Source organism: Magnolia sinica, chromosome 3 (genome assembly GCF_029962835.1).
Source record: "Magnolia sinica isolate HGM2019 chromosome 3, MsV1, whole genome shotgun sequence".
In the NCBI taxonomy this organism is placed as follows: Eukaryota; Viridiplantae; Streptophyta; class Magnoliopsida; order Magnoliales; family Magnoliaceae; genus Magnolia; species Magnolia sinica.
This window is the reverse complement of record NC_080575.1, coordinates 108,351,872-108,376,295: the sequence shown is the minus strand read 5'-3', so window position 1 is coordinate 108,376,295 and position 24,424 is coordinate 108,351,872. Positions and strand designations below refer to the sequence as shown.

The following is a 24,424-nucleotide window of genomic DNA, read 5'->3' as shown; positions in this document are numbered from 1 at the left end:
ATCGACCCAGACCTCAAATTTGGACCCAAAACACTTCCAAATTGTAAGACTCCTAGCCCTTAAAACATTGGCTTTTTAAAGACTCAGGAATATTTCTCCTGTATGTCTATATCTAGCCCATCTATCAAAGGGTTAAGCCAAGAACCTCGAATCTGCGAGATTCCTGAGGAGCCACCATCCACAGCAGCACTCGTAAGATGACAGTCTGATCACAAATAATTCCTCCTAAAACAGAATAAGCTAAAGCAGTTAAACACGAAAATAAGACATAGAAAAGGAAATTCTTTTTTAAAGATGAAATATTAAATGAAAAAGATAGAAAAACTTTTTTGCTGATAAAAGTGGAAAACTAGCAAGCCATTGATCTAAAACAAACTGAGTATGGAATATCAAGGTAAATCAGGACGCACTACATATCACCAAAATTGAGCATCCAAGCATACCTAGAATAACATAAACATATGCAAATTACAAAATTCATATTAAGTCAAAGTTTCAACCATGTTGTGATTAACAAGATCACAGTACTAATAATCAGATAAGTATCTGACTCTGAACAGAAAGGCGTGCTGACCACCTCAAAGCAGCAAATGGAAATCATATAATCTTCCAAAATGTTTGACTACCTTTATTGTGGATTGTGAAGGAGAGTATATTAGGGGCTACAACTGATTCAAGTAAATAAATTGTGAAATTCAGCTAAACCAGATGAATGATAAAGAATACTCCAACAGCCCGAATGAGAGAAACTAGAAGAACAAATAGCAAGTCACAATGAAGATATAGAATTTTGTTCAAATAAAGATATACTCCACTGAATTGATAGTGAAAAGATAATGGACCTCATAGGGAAGAGCTATTAAATAGAATATAAAACAAAGGAGATAAAGAACCATAGGTTAAAACAACTGTTAATGGAATAGGACATGAGATAGTGACCAGAAATGTGTGTGAGTGGAACGGACAGCAAAATGGCAGCCCATGGAAGCAGTACAGCTTGCCTTTGACAAACAAAGTTTTCTAATTATGATTCTGAGATTGAAAGGGTTAAGGGTGCCAGACCTTTTCCGGATCATGTAAAGCAATCCAAATGCTTGTTGCAACCTGAATACTCTGAGGAATGGAACGGCCAGAAACAGCAGGAATGCATTTTACGGCATTTAAGCAGGCAAGCCTCACATGAACGTCTTTAGCATATACTCCACACAGTGCCTGTTTTCAAGATTATGTAAAAGACAGTCATATTTGATGTATCATAAAAACAATATAGGTCTCTTTTGGGGTGTTATGCATGCACTGATATTTGCTCCTAGTAATACGAGAACTATGTTTCTAGATTCTATTAAAAAGTATCATAAAAGCAAAAGAAACAGATGGATGATGGAAGTTACTGGTGCCAGTTCATCTGGTCGTAGACCCAGACATAATTCATTCAACATGGGTACAACTGACACTTGACAGGCCGGAACAACACCAAGAACATGAAAAAGAACCTGCAAAACAGAATTACTATGAAATCAAACAAGACCCTAACCATTTATATTGAAAAGAGAAACAACAAACGCATGTGTTTGCACTTTGCAGACATGAGTGAAAAGCCAAGAACCCACGTGCAAACAACAGATAGGGACAAACTTCAAATATGTAAATAGCAGCAAAAATGCACAGAACAGACACAAGGTTAAAAAGTGTAACTGATAGCATTCGAAGTCTGGGAAGAGGCAGTATAGGATCCAAGTGCAGAGAAATAATCTGAAGCACATCATCATGAAGCCCTGTTTTCTTCGATGACAACAAAATCTGCTCCAAAATCTGGCAACAACAAGGATATTTGTAAAACAGAAGACAAGCACAACCTAAAATAATGAACTATGGCTTAAACAACTTTAATGACATGAAACAAAAACTAGACGAGTACCGGGAATACAAAAGTGTAAGAATCTGCTGGAAGAGGTCCAGCTTTGCAGGATATCAAAAGGCCGGCAATTATTCTTTCAAAAAGACCCATACTTGGCCTTTCTTGGACTTCCCCTTCCCCAACTAATGGAATTAACTCCCACACAATACGAACTTCCGCTGTCACAATTATACGTAAAGCAGCAGCAATCTCAGGTGCCCAATTACATAGAGGGGGCGCTAGACATCTTGCAAGCTTCAGCATCGTCTCAAATGCTACATCGCTCACTATTGGTGAACGCAGCAAATGATCAACAAACTTTACCTGTCATCATTCAAGGCAGTTATTGCACCAAAAGAAAGAAAGAAAGGAAGAAAGAAAAGGTACAATCATTGATTCGTTTTTTGTTTTCTTTGTTACAGAAATATGTGTTCTCCAAGGTAATAGGTAACCAGCTCATATAAATTGAGAATATTGCTTGTATCCATTACAAAGCATCATGACTGAAAAATCAACTATTCAACGGAGCATCACAATGCAAAACCATTACATATAAAAGAAACCCCAAATATGATTATGCATCCAACCAATAATAATAATAATAATTAGAAATTCTGCATTGGTCTGTCACAAACTGAACAATCATTCTCCCAAACAGCTATTCCAAATTGACCAAATAATATCAGCTGGCTTTATTACTCTACCAATTGGAAGTCAAAATTCATTTCTAAAGTGTAGAAATAGGAAGACATGCATGGGTAGGGCAAAGATCAACATGGCCACAATTATGCTAATAATCCCAAGCTTCCAACAAGTTATTGTTTTTTTTTTTTCATTGATGGATAACTGAGACTCCTATTAACAGAAATGGAAGAGCTTATGACCAAGAGAACAACTCCTAATACAGATAACAGAAGCCTACTCCCCTCGGCCAAACGAGTCTTCTAGAGCATTGGCTTCACCCACTACCAAGAAAAAAGAAGGTTTAGCTTAGAAAGTGAAGCCTAGGTTTAGTTTAGAAAGTGAAGCCTAGGCACATAAAGATAAACCCAACCACTATTGCTCAGTGAAATTTTAAGAGATCCAAAAAAAAAAAGACTTGACTTCAATTATTGAAGGACCATCATAGCAATTTGAGAAGATCCAAAGCCTTCTCGAATGGCTTTATCTTTCACTTTATTGTGACCAACAGCCCTGCAGGGCAAAAAAATAAATAAATTATGCTCCCCTGCCAATCCCAGAGGATCCCAACCATAACACCATTCACTGTTAGCGTTTTGGAAGTGCCATCAAAATTCAGTTTGCAAAAATTAAGAGCATAGCTGCCCGAGGGAAATTCACCTGCAATGACTAGCCAGTAATCTAAATAGTGTTGTTCCAAGACTTAACATTTCCCAAGCTGAAATACCACTAAACTCCTTACATGATAAAGAACAATTGACAAGGGAACCTTTCGTGTGAAAAGACGATCCTTGAGTGAACGAAGCTCAACCATCAAATACACAATTGTTTCTTTCCTTCAATAAATAAACAACACACAGGAGAGTATTTTTTCAAAGAACTTAAAAAGAGAAATGTATGCCATAATTCTTTAGCAATATCACAATTAGCAAAAATGTGGTTCATTCCTGAAGCCTTGCACATGACACATCTATTGGGAACATTGGTTATGTTAGAATTCTATCAGCGATGGTAAGTGTCTCCACCAACTGATGTGTCTTAACGCAAATGGGAATTCCTTTTTTTAATGATAGCAGCCTAGAGGTATGGAAAACGGGGTAAATTTTGCACATGGGAATTCCTCCCAAACTGGGTCAAACATATGAACTCAAAATGTTAAGAGCATCTTTCAAGGGCCACCTGAAACATAAAATTACTGCTCCCAAGATTTCCAAAAGTAATGCATGTGATAATTTCACAAAAAAAAAGTGATCTGAAGCACTTTGATAACGGATCTGCTGCATTATTCTTCCAATCACTAGAAGAAAGTCTCTACATATTAGGAATGGAATGATCAAAACATGATCATTATCTTCTTCAGATCCTACCCTCAGTCTGAGTTCTAATTGAAGAATCTGACGTGTGACGTTTCCACAGTTAGTTAAAGCTTTCACTTTATGAACTTTGCTTCAGTACTTGGCATCAATTTGGAAACTGATTCTCGAAGCAGTTAATACCTTTACGTGAGGGATTGATAAACTTATGATCTACTTGTCATATAACAATAGCTACTAATCAATTATGATGGATGAACCGCTATTCAGATTACAGGGTTATAATGGATTTAGAACTTCTTCACATAATAGCAGCAATTTTTCAATATTAAACTTGTTATGTAATTTTGGTTTTTGTTGGCGTGGAAATAAACCAACTCTGTAACAGTCTTTTCTATGTATATGACAATGACCATGGCCATAATAGCATTTTTTGGGAACAACTCTTAATAGAAATAAAAAAATAAAAACCAAGAAAAATGAGTAATATCACAGAATAGAATTTGTAGTATTCTTCAGAAGCCAAGATTCTCACATAATGGATTTAGAACTTCTTCACATAATAACAGCAATTTTTCAATATTAAACTTGTTATGTAATTTTGGTTTTTGTTAGCGTGGAAATAAACCAACTCTGTAACAGTCTTTTATAAGTATATGACAATGACCATGGCCATAATAGCATTTTTTTGGGAACAACTCTTAATAGAAATAAAAATTAAAAACCAAGAAAAATGAGTAATATCACAGAATAGAATTTGTAGTATTCTTCAGAAGCCAAGATTCTCAAAAATCAAGCCATCCTTTTACAGTTCCAATGCAGATTATGATTTCGACATCACATTCAGCTACAGTTTCTGATTTTGACAACACTAGTTCAGAGTATTTAATGTAAGAACTCAGAAATAGAAAATGCAGGACAATAACAGGAGTACAAGTGCATGTGAGAAAGCCAATGCTAGTTCACGGACTGAGCCGGTAGAAAAAAGATATCAATATAAATAATATGCAAATATTTGATGCTCTGATAGCAATACTGAAAGCAGATTCTGTTAAACATGAACACCGACCACAGATTATTGAATGAGTTTGGCTAAAAGCATTCCCAGCAGCACACAGTACATGCATAAAGATTGTAAATAGAACAAATGTCATAACCTAAAGATTATGGATTTACCAAGAAACCTTAGTAGTGAAACCAAATAAAATAAAACAAAGAAAAGGTGATCAGACACGTGCATACCAGCGAAGGCAGTTGACCATGTGTGAATACCGGATTAGCTATGGCCATTTCCCCGAGAGTTATCAGCATGGCCGAGAGATTCTTCTGGATACAACTAACCTTTTCACGGATGGAGGATTCCTCTCTAAGCAGCAACTCCCGTGCCTCTTCCTTTGCAGACTTAACTTTGTCTCCTTGAACTGTTTAACATTTAAATATTTTTGGCTTACAATATAAAACTACGGATTCACCTGGAACAGAAAATGAAGAAAAAATAATATAACTGTAACAAGGACATGCCATTCTTTTTGGTTGCTTTGCCAACGTCCTTTTTCCCCAAGCCTGTTGCTTTACTTGCCTCTCTTTGTACAGGAGATCTGACATTATCCTAGAAGAAGCACATGCAAAGCAGAAATTGCTTTCAGTCATCAATTTTCTTTAAAAGAAAAAATTTTATATATACATATATATATATATATATAAAGAGTGAAAGAACTGCAGATACACACTTTATCATCTTGGTCATCATAAACCCGGAAACGACCCTTTGCTTGTTTAGCATTTTTAACAGTGACAGTCTCTGCAACATAAACACCTTGCTCACTGGAGAGCACACCTTCCAGAGTATGAAAAATCTGGCATTGATAAGATTACAACAAAGAAGGTTTCAGACGACAACAAAATACAAAGCATTAAAATAAAGTGCAAGAATGGGCACGAATCTAATGAAAAATTGAACAAGGAATGGTAAGACAAAGCTGGCGTATATTCTTAGCAGGCTATGGTGTCCTGGAACAGATCACAATGTTGTTAGAAGAACTTGGGTACAGATGCAACAGTAGTGCTACTCACATCTTCTAAATCCAAAGTAAATCTGAAATAGTTGGGAGGAAAAAGTTTCCAACAGTCTGATAAATGACTTTATTATTTCTTAGTATATTCATGTATATTTACACTGTAATGGCAGAAATCCAGGTAGAAAATGTCTTTACTATTTTGTAGCCTATTCATATAAGCATCATCATCATCATCACTGTCACTATCATCATCGCCTAAGCCTTATCCCAACTAATTGAGGTCATCTACACAAATCCTGTCCATCATTCCACTCTATCAAGCACCATATCCTCAGTTAAACCATATGTCATCAAATTTGTTCTTACTACCTACACCCACATCCTTTTGAGCCCTCCCCTTGCCATTTCAAAGCCTTTCAACTTGAACTCAATCCGAACAGGTGGAGTTCTTGGCATCCATTTCACATGGCCAAACCATCTTAGTCTACTTATCCCTCTTCTTATTACCTATCAACAATGCTCCTAAGTTCCCTTGAATGAATTTATTTAAAATTCTATCCTTCCCATCTTGCCACTCATACATCTCAACTCAACATCCTCATTTCAGATACACTGATCCTATGATTGTGTTGTTCCTCGACTGCCCAACATTCTTCCCAATAGAGCATGGCTAGTGTTATAGTTAACCCATAAAATCTACGCTTCAGTTTGATTGGTACGTGGCGATTACATAAAACTCCAAGGGCAAATCTCCACATCATCCACCGAATTCTAATTCTGTGAGCAACATCCTTCTCAAATGGCACATCTTACTGAAGAGTTGGACAATATAATTGGGGCGAAGAAGGTGAACTTCTCTCAAGTGAACAAGGAAGCAAATGACGGGGCATATGGTTTCACAAAGCAGGAGCTGGTAGTGGTTTCTTACCAATCTTGGACAGAAGAACGCCTGGTTGTTATATTTTTTTAGTTTTGGTTGCATGCAATAGCAAGCATTTCTGCAAAAATAATAAAAAAATAATAAAATAAAATAAAAATCCCCTTTTTAATGAAGGTTCATGTCTATGGCTAAGGCCCCGGAGCCTGACGAACTCCACATGGCATTCGTTCAGGCCTTTTGGAGCATCATGAAGCACAATGTTGTTAATTTTATTTCAAAGTTCCTTGAAAGGCGCCAATTGTCACCGGAGTTAAGAGGCCTGATTACTGACATCATCCCAAAGGCAGGAGTGGAAAGTTTGGAAGACTTTAGGCCCATAAGTCTCATAGGGGGGCCCTACAAGATTCCACCCAAATTCTTGCTTCCAGGTTTTGGGTAGTGCTTGCAAGTATCATCTCGGAAAATCAAAGAGTATTTGCTGTGGGTGGGCAGATTCTCGATAGTTCATAGCTTGCTCAGAAGTGCATTGGCTCTAGGCATGGGGGAAGCAAAGTGGGGGAGAAGCCTTTAGCAGGGGGATCCGCAATCTCCTAACCTATTTGCAATGGTAGTAAAAGCCCTTCGCAAAATGCTCGATAAAGGTCAAGAGGTCAACCTTATTCATGGGTTCAAAGCGGCGGAAGCAGGCACTCAGATTTCTCACCTCCAGCAGATGACACCATTCTCTTTTGGGGGACAGATGCAAGGTATTTTGTATCAGTCTTTTTTTCCCAGGAAAATCCGGAAAAAAAAAAAATCCAGAAAATCTGAAATAATCTAAATATTCCAAATATATATATTCATTTTTGTTTTGAAGACGTTTGTGGTGCTGTAACGGTCCACTCTTTGGTGAGACTATTGTATCGAGCTTTATGATGAATTTATTAACCTAACAAGCTTAGATTGACCTCAAATTGGCCCACAATTCATGCAAGTTACACTGCTCATCACACAAATGCACATCCATGAGCATTTAACATCATTCCCCCAAAGAAAATTTAAGAAAAAATTAAAATTAAATTTGAATGAATAATGTTGCTGATTTAGGGGGCATTTGAATGCCCCAAATAGTTCAAAATTTATGTAATGTATGACATTCATCTCACTAATGCATATCCTTAAGCATTTGACATCATTCTTCCTAAGTAACTATAAGAAACAATTAAAATTAAATTCGGATGAATAGCGTTGCCAAGTTGGGGCCACTAATATACCCCAAAATCGGCACCAAATTCATGAAGCTATGACACCCATTCCATTGATGCATATCCCTAACCATATAACTATCATTGAAAGTAAATACAGATAAATAGGGTTGCCGATTTTGGGCACCACTCGACGCCTCAAATTCATGCAATCTTTTGGCACTCATCCCACTAATGCAATTGGACCCAGATCGATGGACATTCATTGGACAGTGAAGAATGAAAAATACCCAATGGTCTCAACTTATGCAATTGGCCCTAACTTATACTTATGTCATCATCCTACTATCATATTGTTTAACATTCATTCAATAGTGAATAATTAAAAATATCTAGTTGTCCTATTCCAGCAAACAGGTATCCACAAATCAAAGGTTAATATCATTCAAACAATCTGATTTTGGGATTTTGACTTGGCAATAGCGGGCCCTACATTTCAATGGATTTAGTTTAATTTAATACATGCCAAGTGGACAAATTTCATGTGTATCAAGCTTCATACTCCACTAGACTAGTGGGTATTGCACTGATCATGGGGGCCCACCTTGAAGTATGTGTTGTATATCCATGCCGTCCATCAGTTTTTCCAAATCATTTTGGGGCATGGTCTCAAAAATGAATCAGATCCAAATCTTAAGTGGACCACACAGTAGGGATTGAATGCATACCATTAAAAACATCTTAGGGCAACAAAAGTTTTAAATCAAGCTTGTGTTTTTTATGCAAACATCAGTGATGAACCCTTTAGAGTGTACCAGAGGAGAAGGTGTCACCGACAAAGTACCGGAGCGAAGGAGTTGATGTGGATGGACGTCAGGTCCATCGGACCGATACGAGTGCAGAAGCGGCATGATCGCACCGTGACCGTAGGCCTATGGGGCAGATTTAACACCCTATAGCATGGGTGTTTTAGTTTTAGGCGTCTTTTTATTTTTTTTCCTTGTTTTCAGAAGCTTTAGTGCACTTTTTTTTTCGTCTTTTGGTTATATTCCTTGTTTTCAGAAGCTTTAGTGCACTTTTCGTTTTTTTTGTGTTTTTGTTATATTCCTTGTTTTCATGCATGGAATGCCAAATCGGTTACGTATCGGCCGTATCGGCCGATACGTAACGGTAACGGTGCGAACCGTTACCCGTTTCGGGGCCAAAACGGCCGATTCGATTTTTTGTACCCGTATCGGCCGATACGGGACCGATACGGGCGTAACGGGCCGTTACGGGGCGTAACGGGCCGTTACGGGCCCGAAACGGTAACTTTTTTTTAATCTCTGTTTTTGCCGTTTTTTTGAAACCTCTTGCTTCCAAACTATTTCTAAGTCCTTCTACTACTAATTTCGACCAACCTTAGCTAGGTATTTGATAGAAAAACACATTATATTATAGATTTTTTTGAATCAAAGCTCGGTGGGCCATTTTTCAGAAATTCATCAAAAATAGGTATTTATACTTTTTTTAATATATTTTGCTGTTTTAATCATGTCATATGATGTGTTAATCATAGTAGAACATGTTAATGTGCATTTTACAGATTTGGGGTGCCATTTAATAATTTTTTAATATTTTTTTCTATTTACGCATGAATTTTGGCCCCTTTTTTTAAAATTCGAAAAATCAGTTTTTAATGGTTGTTTTGCTGTTTTAATCATGCCATTTGATGTATTAATCATAGTAGAACATGTTAATGTGCATTTTACAGATTTGGGGTGCCATTTTATATTTTTTAATATTTTTTCTATTTACGCATTTATTTTGGCCCTTTTTTTGAAAATTCGAAAAACCATTTTTAAATGATTCTTTTGCTGTTTTAATGATGTCATATGATGTGTTAATCATAGTAGAACATGTTAATGTGCATTTTACAGATTTGGGGTTCCATTTTTTATATTTTTTATATTTTTTTCTATTTACGCATTTATTTTGGCTCTTTTTTTGAAAATTCGAAAAATCATTTTTTAATGATTCTTTTGCTGTTTTAATGATGCCATATGATGTGTTAATCATAGTAGAACATGTTAATATGCATTTTACAGATTTGGGGTGCCATTTTATATTTTTTTTATATTTTTTTCTATTTACGCATTTATTTCGGCCCTTTTTTTGAAAATTCGAAAAATCATTTTTTAACGATTCTTTTGCTGTTTTAATGATGCCATATGATGTGTTAATCATAGTAGAACATGTTAATGTGCATTTTACATATTTGGGGTGCCATTTTATATATATTTTTTATTTTTTTCTATTTACGCATTTTTTTCGGCCCTTTTTTTGAAAATTCGAAAAATCATTTTTTAATGATTCTTTTGCTGTTTTAATGATGCCATATGATGTGTTAATCATAGTAGAACATGTTAATGTGCATTTTACATATTTGGGGTGCCATTTTATAATTTTTTCTATTTACGCATGAATTTTGGCCCTCAAAAATAATTGCAAACACCTAAATATAAGATATTTTCATATTACATTCATTCTAATATATCTATCATTGATAGTAGATAGTTAGAAAATTAAATATATGAATTTTGTAGTAAAATTCAGGTTATCTGGTTCATAAATTCATCAGACAGTCCGATACAACTTCTCACTAAAGAGTGGACCGTTACACCACCATAAACATGTTCCAATTTATAAATGAATGCATATTTGGAATGCTTAGAATATTCCGGATTTAATCCATATTTTTTCATATTTTTTTGGCAAAAAAAAAATTTTGCACCGTTACGGGCCGTTACGCCCCCGTATCACCGTTACGCCCCCGTATCCGTATCGGTTTTGGAGGTCACCGTTACGCCAACCGATACCGATACGGGACACCTTGTTTTCATGGGCTTTAGTGCACTTTTACTTTTTCTATGGCTTATATATACACTATGAGAAATCCTATTTTCTTTAGTGAATGCATGGGAATTCGTATGTTTTCTTCCTCTTTTATCAAAGAGGTTAGGGTTTCATGATTGGCCCTTGCGTGTTGAGAATTCCACCCCAGTTTCATAATTTCTTTCTTTCTAGATCTTCGAGGTGCAGGAAATGTAAGAATCATCCGTCTTCTTTTCTTTGATACCCTAAAATCCGTACTTTCTTTCATCTCGAACCCATATCTTCTTCATCTCTTTCGTTCCTCTCTGGATATTCCCTTATGGTTTGAACGGAAAAGAATGGCTAGTCAGGAGAATAAGATCCAAACTTGACTATGGACTGGCTTATGCTAGATCTAGAATATCCCCATATCCCTAGCTCCTCCCTTTTTACTGTTTACATGATTTTATGGTAAAGGGCGGCATGATCCTGACGGAATGATTCCATCTCTGTATTAGGATTTGCTCAATCAATGTGATCAATAACAGTTAGTTGATTAATTTTATTATTTGAATCTCTTCAATCTGATTATACATACATATATTTAGGCCATCACATGTCCCTGCATCATTTTCCCATTGTCCAAGTATGTGTGACCTTATCCACAGGTTAAATGGCAAAAAAAGATTACAGTGACCCTGGGAAGATTTTAATGGTGAGTGTTCAATGACCACTTTTTCCTATGGTGTGGTCCACTTGAGATTTAGATCTGCTTCATTTTAAGGACCATGCCCTAAAATGAGCTGGAAAAACTAATGGACGGCATGGATACACAACACATGCATTAAGGTGGATTAGAGTCAGACGTACCAGACCATTTAAAAATGAAATTAAAACATGGCCATGAAAGGGCTACACACGCAGTCTCGTTTGTTGGGGGGGGCGGGGGGGGGCAAAGATTAGTGTCTTCTTTTGGCTAGGGGGTCAATTTCTTTCCTTCGACATTTCTTGGCCTCCGCTCTCATGAATTACCAACCCAAGGTATTGAAAATGGTCCTTTGAAGCCGTGGTTTTTTTAAAAAAAAAAAAAACACAAAACCGTGTGAAATCCCAACTGGTTTGTAATGATTACCCAAAAAAAAAAAGGCGTTTGTGTGAGGGAGGGAAATTTTGAATCGACATCCCACCATTTAACCAAATAAATCCATCCCCTGATTTTCGCCTCTTCCCAATGTAATCTTGTGCAATCTCTCACAACAAGAGAAATTACCATTACAATTCTTTGTACTCGTGCATCCTATATTACAACATAAACGCGTTGAACCCTCCACTATATAAACAGTTTCCTTCAAAAAATTCAATCTCCAACTACCATTTCCAACATGAAGAACCGATCATCTCCACTCCCTCGCCCTCTTTTCCGTCCGTCATCAACAAAGGTATGATGCCATTGATGATCTACTAACTGGAGTTGTGCTCTTGTAAGGATAAACCAACTGTTCGGCCTTAATGCCCTGCTTGATAGCATTAAATCCCTTTCTTCCCTGCTTCCACGCAGGTATTGTCGTCTTAAGAAGTTCTGAGTTGCATCTTCAACGTAATGAGTTTTTGGTTCATCTCTGAATTGATTTAATTCGAACCAAAAATGCAAGAAGGAATTAATTTGTATTTGAACCATCATTTTGAATAAAATTGTTGTCTACCATTAGGATATTCTCACACTCAGTGGATGTGAAAATATTGGGATTTGTAACATTTACAAAGACATCTGACAACACCACCTAGAAAATGAAAGAAGGGCCAACCATATAAAATGATGTTGGCCCACTCATTTTCCACCATGTGACGGGTCGACTCTAAGACATAGGCGATGGAGAAGGCAATCGTGTGGTTGTATACTACGAAATGGGATCGAACGGAAATCCCAATCCTGATATTCTCACATCCACTAATTGCACTATCAGTTGAAGACCCCAAGGTTTGGCTTATGTTACCTTGGATTGCTTGATACGCCTTATAAATCGGTAGGGATGGTTTATGCATGAGAAGCACAAGAAGCTAAAAAAGTAAATGTCGTATACTTTACACAAGGTATCCAAACGTATGAAATGTCACATCCAAAGTAAATACTTAAAATTACAAATATAGCGAGACTTATGGTCATTGTGGTCAAGTTACCATCATTGCAGCCATCTTTCCATGCAGTAACTAATCATTACGAAAATGCATTACCTCGAATGGTAACGCGTAAAACAAACACAGCCTTAGGATATTGCTTGGTCAACAATCTAAAACAATTCCTCATTTTCATTTCTATTGTCAATAGAATTGCAATCCATGAACTATTTTTTAGTTCTACTGATTTCAAAACCTTAATACTAAAGCACCCTTCGTAGTTCTAGCTTTACATTTACCCCCTCCCTCATCCCGTCAATCAAAACTATGTCATTTGCAAACAACATATACCATGGGACCTCATCTTGTAAATGCCTCATTAACTCATCCATAATCAAAGCTAAAAGATGCAGGCCCAATGCCAACCCCTACTATAAGCCTACAATAATTGAAAAGTCACTTGTCCCTTGACTAACAATCCTTACATTTGTTATTGCTCCCTTGTATATATCCTTGATCATGTCAATATATCCTCTTGAGTCGGCAGTGATATCGCGGACCAAGAGGGGAAACCTTGTAACGTTAAGAACAAAAGCAACTATAGCATCAAGTGGTGTGGGACTGTGGAGTGCTCTTCCCATTGGAAGAGAGCGCGGCATAATTAAGGGACGCATCAAGAAAAATTACACCAGGGGCATGCGAAGGACACATGTCATTGACCAAAGCACTACGTGTAGAGAGAAGAGGCTGCACATCAACCGAGGGCACGGAACACATGCCGATAGAGGCAAGGGAGAAATCTCTGAGCTATGCATGTCCATACCACAGCTTGAGGAAAGGCACGTATCAGGAGGCCGACTTTGACCTAATGACAATGTGATTGCTTAGGACAACTAATGGAAGTCAGCTAACACTGGATCGACTCACACATGCTCAGATCACTGACATAAGGGCTCGAGGGGTATGCCCCCAACTTGCCGCAGGGAAGCATCAGGACCATCCAATGATCCAGGTGGAGGCAAGGACAACCGTGAATCAACTAGAACAGCATTAGGGCTCATCTTAGCTACAGGATGAAGGGAATACATACCCAAATTCAACAAATGATTAGAATCAAAACATCTGACGCCAGAGGCTAATAGAAGAAGGGGGGGCAGCTTGAGGACGGTTGTCTCCCAACTATGCATTGTACCTGGGCGGAAGCTGCATATGTGGCAATTTAAGGGTTGTCATTCACCATACTGACAATAGGATGAGAACTTTACTCGCATGCACGAGGGGGCGATGCTCTGCAAGATCATTTGACCAAAACAACTTCATTGTCCCTGTGTTGTTGAATAGGAAGCAGCCAGAGACTGGCCACACCGCCATGAATTCCGGTAGTGCCAGACACTAAATCCAAACTCATGTTGTCAGCGCAATGCACTCTTAACCGAAAATATATTTCTCCGACGACTATAGAAATACACTGGAATCAACATCGAGTTCTTCCGACAAACAAGGATTCTTTTAAAGCTTCTTTCACTTCAAATATCCTAATCCTATGAAAGTGTCTATGATCTCCACCTCATTGAGTTTAGAGTGATCATCATTTAACAAGTCCTGGAAATAGCCTCTCCAATTTTCATTAATGTCATCGCTCTTAATGCATCTAACGTGATCTAGATCTCCACTGCCACTCTCTCATTTTTGCAAGTTTGAATACATTTTTCTCACCTTCTCGTCCCAAATAATCTACTATACATATCATCATATGGCTTAAATTAGCCTCACCACTTTCGTAGTATTCTTCTTGGCATTTCATTATTCCTTTAATTTTTCCTCGTTTTGAGTCCCTTGTTAGGCCTTAAAACGTGATTGTTTCTTGCTAATAGCCTTTTGGACCTCATCAAGCCACCACAAAGTTTCCTTATGAGTGTCTTTTCCTTGTATTTACTACTAAAGCTTCTTTCGTTTGCCACTTTCCTAATGAGCTCAGACATCTTATTCCTCACATCAATATTCAACTTCCCTCCATCAATTTATTATTGAATAACACCAGTTCTCTTCTTTTAAATTCCAACACCCTTAGTTATGGACACCTATTAATTTCACTCGCACTCCCACATCTCTTAATATCAATATACATGTCTATTAACCCATGTTGCATTGTCAAACTCTCTCCTAGTATGACCTTGTAGTCTTTACATATTAATCGTTATGCATTCTGTGCTCCTAAGTAGAAAGAATGCTATCCGTCTTGTATATGATCCACTTTTGAAGGTGGTTAATAAGTGTCCTTCTCTCTTTGTAAAGAATGTTTGCGACAGCCAGATCATATGCCACAGCAAAATCAAGAAGAACATCTCCCATCTGATTTCTTCTCCCAAAACAACATCCTTTACAACCTTTTTCAATATGACAAGTCTCCTACAAATATCCTCTCTATTTGGAATTCCCTGTATTAGTTAGTCCAAATCCTCTCTCCTTGTTTCATTGCATCCGCTAGCTACATACTCCTTACCTATCAAGTTCTTGCATTCCATGTGGCAAGACCAATCATATTCTCTTTTGACTAGCTTCTTTACCCGCACTCATCGAAAATGGCACAAGAACCCTTGCCTACTTCTCATTGCAACCAAACAATGTTGTAGAGCATCACTTCTAAGGGACGCCCTAGCAAATCCTTGCCCATTTCTTACCACAACTGGGTCTATTCATATTTCTTAGTACAACTGGATCTATTCATATATGATCACCCAAGTCTATTCATGTCAAACATTTGCCCTCTCCTTTCCTCCTCTCAGCTAACGAGATGAAGCATCAGTTCAATTTGAGCTACTTTATTCCTTAGCTTGAGAAAGAAGTTGCCGTACAAGAAATGTAAAGCTCTCCCACAAAATATAAAAAGCTGGACTTTTTTGTTAAGAGAAAAAACTAATATTTGATACTCTTATAACTTGTTAGCTTTTCACGATGAATTGAGTGCTTGTTGTTATTGATCGTAACATCCAGCTGCCCTAACGTAGTACTAAGCTACCTTGCAAATATATTAAATGTAACAGCAGTACCCTTCATCGTAATGTGCAATGGTACAGTGATCAAAGGACCAGAGTTCCTTTTTTTTTCCCTTCAAGATTCTAAATTTTCATAGTATAATTACCAACAGTTGTATATATGGTAATACAGTATCCACTTATTTTAATCCTTTTTCCATGGCAAAAAGGTATCAGACCTCAGACGTGTGCAAAGGGAGATGATCCAGTGCTTCTGAAGGTAAGGATGGGACTGAGCCTCCATGTCATTGCCACACAAGGGCATACATGGCCTAGATTGGAACTGTTCATTTAGCAGATCCAATATGAATGAGCCATGACCAAAATCATGCAGTTTGGATGATGCTAAACCTTTTATCACTGGCATTCAAATGGACGGGGGACTCCATTTATTAGATTGCATGGATAGATCGAGGCAATTTTTCGTTGGGGTCCAATCAAAGGTGGAACCTATGGGATGCGTGGATTGGATTATCATACACATGCCCCAAATACAGCGCAGATCCAGAGGCATTGGGCTGCTTCCTTATTACAAAATATGAAAGACAAATGAACTTTGCTACACACCGAGATATAATCATAAGAGTGCAATTCCTAATGAAGACAAGACAAGAAAAAAGATTGTATGTTTTCTTATTGGCCAAAAAAAAAGGAGAATGTATGCTTTCAAATATCATTTTTGAAATCCAACAATAAATAGTGTTTTCACCTTTATGTCATTTTCCGAAAGTGCATCATGTAAGTTCCGGTCCGGAAGTTCATTTAAATGCTGAAGAGAACACAGATTTTGAGGTCAGCAACTATAGATTCATTATTAGCCCCAGTAGAAAACAACCAACTCACAATAAGAGAGAGAGAGAGGGAGAGTCGACAGAAAAGACATCTGACCTTCTCAAACTCCAAAAAGGTATCCTTCGGTAGTATAGACATCAAGGACTTTAAAGAACTTATAGCAGCACGTTGTTCCATTACGTTAGGACTCATTAATCCCATTGATCCTAATAAACCCTGAGAAATACCACATGTCAACATGAAGCATCAATAAAAGAAGCAAACAAAACTGGCTGTAACAAAAATTGTGCAGGAACATCCAAAATGGTGGTGCTCAGACCAATAGATGTTGACCAATACATTTGTTGCATCATTAACACTGGCACATTAAGCAAGAGGGTCAGGTACCAAAGCCAATAATGAGCACTGCTGAGCAGATTAGGTGGAAGTTGACAGGAATGTCTATCTAGATAAAAGGAAACTCTCAAACTGCATACAAGTCGATTTAAGTGACACAGTGGAATCCAGAAGAATGTTAAGTAAAGAATGAAACTGGTTTCTGCCAAGCGAACAGATTTTAGCAAGAACAACTGCACGCATGGTCTCTTGCATAGTTAAATGTTGAATGCACATGAACAAGTCCCATTTATAATAAAAACCTGTTGCCCTTTCAAGGACATTATCCTAGAAATTTATGAGTAAAATAAAGGGGGAGAAAGGAAAAGGTGAACACCAGATATTCTTGTGATGCATACAAAGACATTAAATTTCAAGTGAAAAACAAACAATCCATGTACCGTTTTGTCGAAAGGTATTCAAGATGAACCGTCATTTTTTTTTATCAAATCTGATTTGCAGGGTTTAAACAGAAACATGTAGGGATTGATTTCATATGAAGTAGCTCACATTTTTTTCCGTCGCATCATCCCTCTACAACTCTTTTAGTATCGCTTTCTAATTTAGCAAATAAATTCATTTAAACAGACCTCTTTGCAGAAGGTTTTTTAATCTAAGGGTGTATTTGGATACAAGGAAACCAAGGGAAAAATATATTGAAAAAGGCAATAATTATCTAATGATTATTGCCATGAAAACTGTTGAAAAGGGGATTCCATATTTAGGAGTCCTGCTTGGATAGCAGGTGGAATCCTCAAAATCTTTAGACAACAGCCACCTAACGTCATGTGCCAGAGAATCCTGTGTATAAGTCTAACTGTGTAAGGGATCATTTGGCAGCATGGAATCGGAGGGATTTGCTATTTTTTGGTTGTTCAGTAGCAAGGAATTGGAAGGAATTGGATATGAGAGGAATCTAAATCACCCAAAAGACACAACTAAAAGGCTGAAAAGCTTTATACAAAGAAAAACAAAACACAATACCATGAAGCCCAAGTTAGGCTACTATGACCGATTTCACTAAAGCAATAACATGCAAATTTCTGGATATATATATATATATATATATATATATCAACAATCACAAGTAAATCCATAACAATTTTATTTTGTTTATCGAACTACCTTGCATATGGTCCTCACATTTGCAGCGATGACGCTGATAACATCAAACCCATGCCTCTGCAAACTTCTCTGAAGCCTCTGCAAATTGATCAAAACAGAAAAAACAGCTTGAGATCCTTGCAGCCCCTGCAAGCTATGAAGTTCCAGTACATGAAAAAATAGCAGAGATTGCAACGGCGTCGGCAATACAAGACAGAAGACCAACTTAAAAAATAACTCTTGGGAAACAAACATCATGTGTACTCAATTAGTAAAGCAAAGAGCAGAAAACTTAGATACAGAAAACCGTTGCATTTCTTACCACAAATTACTTTCATGATTAACACAATTTCTTGATAAGGCACCATGCTAAAAGAGAGCAAAGAGATTCTGCCTTTTTTTCTTTTGAAAGACAAAGGGAATTTTATTAAAAATGCACCAAGGTGACCCCCAAAAGCTTACAAACCTATCAAGCAAAAAAGCAAGATACTATCTTTCAAGAACACATTACGAGAAGTCCAGCTACATAAGATTTCACACTACAGATGACAAAACCAACATCTTTCAAGAACTGCAACCTCTAATTCTTGTAGAATAAATAAAACATCACCAACCTCAGACCAACTTCCCATGGGACCTTTACATTTATTGATCAAAACAAATAACAACTATTTTCAAAATAATAATAATAATGACTGAAACCAGTCCAATAAGAACCAAAGAATCCCATTCCTCAGAGAATTTGACAGGTAAGTTTAATATGAAAGTCATTGCAAAATATCATGACTTGGAAAGGTTTCTCTCAAGACAGGTATTTACAAATACTACAGATTACCATGGAAGATATGGTAGGGTGGTGGTTTTACATGTGACTGTGAGAATGTTGGCAAGAGTTTTGGTCATTCTTTTATTCATATGGATCAACACCAAAAAGAAACAGAATTACACGAATCTGATTTCCTCCATTACGCTGACTGCTGATTATTAGATTTGACAAACCCTGCCAGGAAAATATCTACCAATTTGAGGATGTGTAAGCTTCACATGAACTGTAACCTCTATTTCTTGTAGAACAAAGAAAATATCACCAACCTTGGTACGATTCCCAATGGGACCTTTATATTAATTGATCAAAAACATAACAACTGTTTGAAAAGAAAACTAATAATAATAATAACCAAAACCAGTCCAATAAGAGCTAAAGATACCCATTCCAATAGACAGGTAACTTTAAATAATAATAAAAAGTCATCGACAAATAACATGACCTGGTAAAATTTCCTAACAGACAGGAATTTGCACAGACAAATACAATGGCCAATGACAAATCCTTGATTAAAATAAACAATAGTTTAAGTATAAAAATTATAATGAAATAGATTTACCTTCCATACGCCATTTCCATGAGCAGTGTCAACAATGACAGGATGGTGTGAGCAAAACAATAGTCTCGTGCATGTGCTTGGACCACTGGCCATAGCTGGTGATGAAATCAGAATCAGAGCCTTCACCAACACCTCAACAGATGGGAGGAAAGGCATTTGAGCATCCACTGAATTTTCCATGTCACTGTGGAACAATACAGTTAAGAAAACAGTTCATATTTCCCACATCAGTGACATCAGAAGAACTAAGGATAGCATATACATCTTTTTGGGTCAATTAAGGATGCTCTGAGAGTTTTGGTATTGTTTGTTTAAAAAGCAATCGTTAACAAGGCTCCAGAAATGCAATGAAACAAGAGGAAAAGTGACTAATTAAAGAGCAGCAGAAATAGAGAAGGAGAGAAGGAAGAATCTTGAGATATCAAAGAAAATTATAGTTAGCTGCATATATCACTCAAAAGAAACTTTGAAATCCAGAAACTAATCTCACAGAACAACAAACCAAATGGAATTTCTTGACCTAGTCTGGAAAGTGCTAAAGCCTCATACAGATGAAACTAAGGAGCATGCGTTGTCACTAGAACATACCCTTTTTTCAGTAGACACATTCTCTCTCCAATATCGGAAAGCCAATTTGTAAATTCAACTAAGAGATCTTCAGAAAATTGCGAGGAACCAGCGGCGATCTTTTTGGTAACTTCATAAGCCACCCTACGAATGTCCCAACTTGGATGGCACACTAGGTAAAGTATCAACTGTATAATGCCACACAGTCGAACGTGAAAAATGAATAATATCTGCAGATAAAGAATGACCCAAGTAATTGCTCACTATTTAGTATACCTGTAACATTGGTTTAACTGACAAGGTATCCAAAACCCTGCAGAGAAAGACATGAAGCACCTATTGCTAATCAGTCTACAACTCCCACCTTCAGTTGGCAGCATTTAATAACTACAGAAACCATCATTTAACCACATGCAGAAACGTGAAAGTGATATGAGTGTAACATGAAGTAAAAACCTGTGCTGATATTCCACAAACAGCACCTCAAGAAGGTCTAAACATGCTATACAATCCTCATTTGATAACTTTAAAGCCTGTGGAGCATTAAGAAGCATGTGAACAAACATTCAAAAATAGAAAAGAAAAGAAAAACATGAAGCATAGCAAAGCCAAAAGGAATAGCAGGGCAGTAGATGGAAGGTACAAATTACTGCCATCAGCTAGGACCCACAGAAAGCCTTTAATAAATCCGTGAACAATTACCAGTGACATAGATATGACTGACGGTTCATTTTGAGATATCAACATCCAGATCTTTTCTTTCACCAAAAGCTCCTCTGCTTACAAAAGACCATCCAAACCTTCCAAGTATTATATATATATATATATGAACATATAATACCATTCAAAAACATCATAAGATATTCCAAAAGAAACAGCTTCTATTTTATACAACACCTGCTCCGGTATCAGTGGAGGCAATCTTCAAGACTGAAAAGAGTGCATAAACTCCATCCAACCGTTGTGCTGCTTTCATGAAACCTGTTTTTACTAGCTGGACTAGAGACTCCAGCCAAGGCGACACCTGAAGATAATCCAACAAAGAATTCTAGTTAACAACAGTCTAATCAGAATTTTTAAACAAAGATGAATAGATATCTTAACATAGTAGATCTCCCCACCCGTGTTAGTGTGTTAGGATTCTTGCAGATTACTCGAAGACATCGGAGATGCCCCCTTCTTAAAGTTTCCTTCTCCTTAAGGCCCGTAGCAATAAAAGAAACTACATCAGGTTGAACAGCTTCTGCAGATCGTTCAGCCCAAGAGGCAATTGCAGACAAGATAGCAAGCTTCACCTCCTCACTGCCTGAATGGGACCAAAATCTAGTAACAGTTAGGTGCAAAATGAATTGAGGAACACATTCCTGAATCCTGATAAAATTAAAGACGACCGCAATAAAATGGGTATGGCTTAGTTGTTGTTGTTGTTAATGATGATGATGATTCCTGATAGAATGAAAAGGGAAAAGAACTAAAGCAATAAATAGGAGTTGGAAAGGGGGGCATCAAATATGGTGTTTACCATCCTCCTTGTAACAGGACAAAAGGAAGCCACTTATAGAAGGTGCCAAGCTGTTCAGCGTTTTCCCGCCTGGAGCCTTTGACAATTCTTGCAATGCATTGATCATTCCAACCCTCTGGTAAGCAAATGCCAGTTTTCCTTCTGATCCTGTATACACCATTGACAATCTTTAAATATCTAATGCATCAATCAGATGGACACAAAGGTTACAGAAATTTGCAGATAATGACTAGGTGTTATAGTTATACAAAACATGAAACAATGGATTCTGACCTCCAAGGATGGCTTTGATGGCACTGAACATTGCCGGAAGAGCATCAGGATCACTAGACATTTGACTCAAGCAGCCAACAATTGCCAGAGCCCCTAGTCTCCTTCCTTCGTCAGCATGGCGAACCTGTGGCAGGACCACTGAAAGAAATTCGATGGCATATTTACTCAAATCGAGATTGACTGCTTTCAACAGAACCCCAACTGATTCCAACACAATCTCTGGATTCCGCTTCAGCATCTTAATAGAGGATGGAACCACAACAGTCTTAAAATCTTCATGTACCATACACTTGAAAAGTGGACGAAAAGCCTCACTGAGAGCCCTTGTTGGTTCCTCCCTCGCATTCAGAACTGCTCTCAGATACAAATCAAGAAATATCGGCTGCAAAAGCAAAATATCAGATTGAACAATCCAAACAGATTTTAGATATATGAGGGAAATGGTACTGTGAGGTCGACCTGTGTGGGCCCCACCGTGATGTGTGTCAAACATCAACACCATCAGTCAGATGCACCATTCCATGGTGAGCCATGGGCTTAAAAATCAAATCAATCCATGACTTGGGTGGACCACACCACATACAACAGTTGAGAGGGGTTACCCTCCCATTAAAACATTCATAATCATTTATTGAACCCACCGAGATGTGGTTCACAAATCCAGTCCATCCATTGTGTGTGTCCCACTTGGTTGAGGGGTCGGGCCAAGTTTCAGCTGCATCCAAAACTCAGGTGGGCCCCACCAGGTGCTTTTATATGTTTTAGGCATGTCTTCGCATGGTTTTAGATGGTATGGCCCACTTGAGTTCCATATACGGCTGATTTTTGGGATATCCCATAACCTAAAGGGGACCGATCAAATGCATGGTGTTGATGTTCGACACGCATCACGATTGGGGCCCACACAGCTCGACTTCATGGGAAGCTCCCATGAGGTCGACATCATAGTATCATTTCCTTATAATATGTGTGTGTGTGTGTAGCCAAATGCTCAGCTGCGCACTAGTTTGCACGAGCTCTCGTGAGAACTTTTTGAGAACGCATCATACGTGATGTGAGTCCAAAATCTGAGCAGTCCACGTGATGCAGCACCACGTGAAACCCCTAAGGCCCAACTTTTACTTTGATCCAATACTTTGGTGGGCCATGAAAAAAGAAAACAGTTTCCTCCCTTGATTTGCATCTCTCTTTGCTATGGCCCACCAGAATTTTAGATCAGGGTGAAAATTAGTCCCTGAGGGTTTCATGGGATGCCGCATCACATGGACCGTTCGGATTAGAGGCCCATGACACGTGTGCAAAGGTGCGCACGTGCACAAGCAAGCATGCCTATGTATATATAACTTCATGCAGTTGCAGATATAACTTAACATTTCAAGCGCCAAACAAATTTCTTCCTAGCATCTCGAAGCAATATGAACAATAATACGCAGAAAAATCCGCACCTTGTATTGATCAAACAGAGAAGAGTTTGTGGTCGAGTAATCGAGCAACACCCTTACCAATTCACCACCATCTCCATAGGATATTCTTGAATCCTTCAACTCTTCCATGTACATTTTGTAAAGGTCCGGTGACTGAAAAAGGTAACAGAAGAAATGAGACTGCCAAAGCAATTGGAGTCATCATTATATAGGCAATATAATTATTTAAAAAAAAAAAAACTCTGCAGAAATCAGGGATAATGACATTATTCAGAAAACACCTCAGAGAATAGATGAAAAAATATTTGTTTGCAAGCCCTTCGAATGCGGAAAGAACCCTGAAGAAGGATATGAAGAAGGGAGGCTTGAGATGTGGCAACTCTCAAAAAAGCATTCTTCGATACAGAAGTAAACTGACTCCATCTTAGGAGGAGGCAAGACCACTTGAGAAGCTTGTAGCATCCTATAGCAGACTTTGTCTTTAGCTGCTTTTCTGCAGCCTGAACAAGTGCAGCAGCAAAGCTCTTCATAAAGGTGGCTTCACCCAACACTTTGATAATCATGTCATCTACAGCTTTTCTCGATGCTCGGTCATCATATATAAACAACGTTTTGAAAATGGTATCAACCAATAATGACACAACATCATTTGACATCTCTGCAGAATGTGCAAGTAAAGAAATGGATGAGAGAGTTCAGACTGCAAGACATAAACTAAGGAGAGAGACATTTACAATAGACTGATAAGAAACAACAGGCACATATACTTCTAGTCCCATTACCGCATGCAGGCGTTAAAAACTAAAATCAGGGAAACCAAAGCAAGATGCCTGAGACAGGAGAATCAAAGTTCAAGCTAAAAGTAGTTTTGCTAGAAAGAATTACAGTTTAATGCATTTGTAGATTTTAAATTTTAAAAATGGTTCGTAAAGGGATTTAGACATAAAAGAATGGAGACAGACACCATTCAGAAAAAAATAAAATAAAATAAGAAAGAAATAAAGAA

General features: G+C 37.7%; 1 protein-coding gene across 2 annotated transcripts in view; it reads right to left on the bottom strand.

Annotated features, from left to right (window-relative positions):
* LOC131240628 (protein ILITYHIA) overlaps positions 1-24,424 on the bottom strand; it is a 103,273-nt gene that overhangs the window by 54,918 nt on the left and 23,931 nt on the right. The window contains exons 2-22 of one of the 2 annotated variants that reach the window (XM_058238970.1): positions 23,700-24,076; positions 23,440-23,571; positions 21,995-22,376; positions 21,722-21,868; positions 21,321-21,505; positions 21,097-21,223; positions 20,902-20,975; positions 20,656-20,732; positions 20,476-20,512; positions 20,221-20,387; positions 19,633-19,816; positions 18,269-18,346; positions 16,865-16,984; positions 16,686-16,745; positions 5,622-5,747; positions 5,413-5,500; positions 5,134-5,312; positions 1,919-2,221; positions 1,696-1,812; positions 1,392-1,493; positions 1,063-1,212 (exon numbers count right to left, since the gene is read on the bottom strand). In XM_058238970.1, the coding sequence (XP_058094953.1) occupies positions 1,063-1,212; positions 1,392-1,493; positions 1,696-1,812; positions 1,919-2,221; positions 5,134-5,312; positions 5,413-5,500; positions 5,622-5,747; positions 16,686-16,745; positions 16,865-16,984; positions 18,269-18,346; positions 19,633-19,816; positions 20,221-20,387; positions 20,476-20,512; positions 20,656-20,732; positions 20,902-20,975; positions 21,097-21,223; positions 21,321-21,505; positions 21,722-21,868; positions 21,995-22,376; positions 23,440-23,571; positions 23,700-24,076 (3,212 nt within the window). The remainder of the gene's footprint in view (positions 1-1,062; positions 1,213-1,391; positions 1,494-1,695; positions 1,813-1,918; positions 2,222-5,133; positions 5,313-5,412; positions 5,501-5,621; positions 5,748-16,685; positions 16,746-16,864; positions 16,985-18,268; positions 18,347-19,632; positions 19,817-20,220; positions 20,388-20,475; positions 20,513-20,655; positions 20,733-20,901; positions 20,976-21,096; positions 21,224-21,320; positions 21,506-21,721; positions 21,869-21,994; positions 22,377-23,439; positions 23,572-23,699; positions 24,077-24,424) is intronic. The other variant, XM_058238972.1, reaches the window with a different exon arrangement.